General features: G+C 39.4%; 1 protein-coding gene across 1 annotated transcript in view; it reads left to right on the top strand.

The window, feature by feature from the left end:
• Positions 1-1,715, top strand: part of LOC119592994 (voltage-dependent calcium channel type A subunit alpha-1-like) — a gene marked incomplete in the record, with an annotated part of 154,497 nt that overhangs the window by 45,419 nt on the left and 107,363 nt on the right. The window contains 1 exon segment of the mRNA XM_037941881.1: positions 1,504-1,643. Coding sequence (XP_037797809.1) covers positions 1,504-1,643 — 140 coding nt within the window.

The following is a 1,715-nucleotide window of genomic DNA, read 5'->3' as shown; positions in this document are numbered from 1 at the left end:
TACGTCTGTAGATACGAATATCACAGTTGAAGTGACGGTTTCACGAGACACGCCTCTGCACGCTGGGCATTTCCTCTCGAACCTGCTTATAGTTACTTAGAATCATATGGCATGGGGGGGTTAATAGCAACGTTTATATTACAGACAGGTTCAGACATGTTGGATGGCTGCGGTGTATATTTTATTATCTTTTAAGTTTACTTTCAATTTCCGGAAAATGCTGTAAGAAAAAAAAATTATCGTTCCTATATATTTCGAATTTTAAGAAATGTGACACAGATTTGCTTTATTCTTCCATGTCTGATCCTTCTACCTATATAAAAAAAAGAAAATTATTTACATTTCTCTTTAGCATATGAGCGGTAGCTATCTGATGTTTTGTTTACTCTAAACAAGGTTATCTATTTTCTCTCATCTGTGTGTCAACATGATACACCATCGTAAGTTTCCGTTTATGGAAATTATTATTTTTTCTTTTTAATGTATATATATGCCTGCTCTGATGAAGGCACTAAGCAATATTTATCTATCTGTATACTTTTTTCACCTGTCTTCATCTGAATATTAAATGGTTGAGTATAAGTGAATTTCATCCACTATGGTTTTCCAAAGAACAGAGGTTCTTTTACGTGAAAATCCATGCCGCACTGTACTTTACATATCCTAGGTAATTCCTAAGTCTCCCCTCGGCATATTTCGAAAACTGACTCGCATTTTCTACATTTAAACGACAAGAAAAGCATAACGAAAATAAAACCCAAATTATGATAATTCCATTTGACGTGTTTTAGATGTGTAAGGTACAGCGGGGGATGTAGTCGCATCACAAGTGTTATAGCACATCACAGATGTTGTGGCGCATCACAGATTTATTGTGGTACATCACTGGTGTCGTGACGTATCACAGTTTATTGTGGCGAATCACAGGTGTTACAAAAGCAGAACTAAAGGCGTAAACAGGGATAGCTTCTCCCAAAAATTGTGCCGTGACGTGAGCAACACCGAAGGGCTGCCACACTGCTGTGTCTTCTTAGATTAACCTAGGAACTCCACTGATATTTAGAATCTCTTTTTTAGATTACTCGCATTGCTTACTCTCAAATCTTCTTTGTTTGTAAGTCACTTAGACAGTTGGTAATTTCATAATGTCATGCTGAGTTGTCATTAGTGTTCAAAATTAGAATCTGACAGAGTAAATCCAAGAGGAAATTAAAAGCTGCTTCTGGGGATAGTAAGTAAAGTGATGTAGTGTAGGATTAAATAATAATAATAAAAAAATAGCTCATAGTAACTAGATTTTCTGAAATATTTTCTGAAGAGAAGAATTAAAAAAAAACTAAGGAATATATAAGTCATTAAGTCCTCTTCATTAAGCATCAGTCAATCAACTACAAGGGCGGGGTGGATAGATCACAAAAGGGGCTGAAGTAGACGCAAGCTGAAGAGCAATGGGCTCCGCGTAACTCGCCAGGTCGTCCTCTAACCTTACCCTCCGACTTGCAGGAGAAGACGGAACCTTACTTCCTCTTCATCTTCTGCGTAGAGGCGTCACTCAAGATCATCGCCCTCGGCTTCGTCCTCCACCCAAAATCTTACCTGAGGAACATATGGAACATGATGGACTTCGTGGTTGTGGTGACGGGGTAGGTGGACTGCCGGTGTCTTGTCTGCCTTCTGGGGCGCGAGGGAGGGCCAAGGGCGCGCTAGGCTGCCGC

Source organism: Penaeus monodon, chromosome 31 (genome assembly GCF_015228065.2).
Source record: "Penaeus monodon isolate SGIC_2016 chromosome 31, NSTDA_Pmon_1, whole genome shotgun sequence".
Classification (NCBI taxonomy): Eukaryota; Metazoa; Arthropoda; class Malacostraca; order Decapoda; family Penaeidae; genus Penaeus; species Penaeus monodon.
This window is presented reverse-complemented; position numbering and strand designations above follow the sequence as displayed.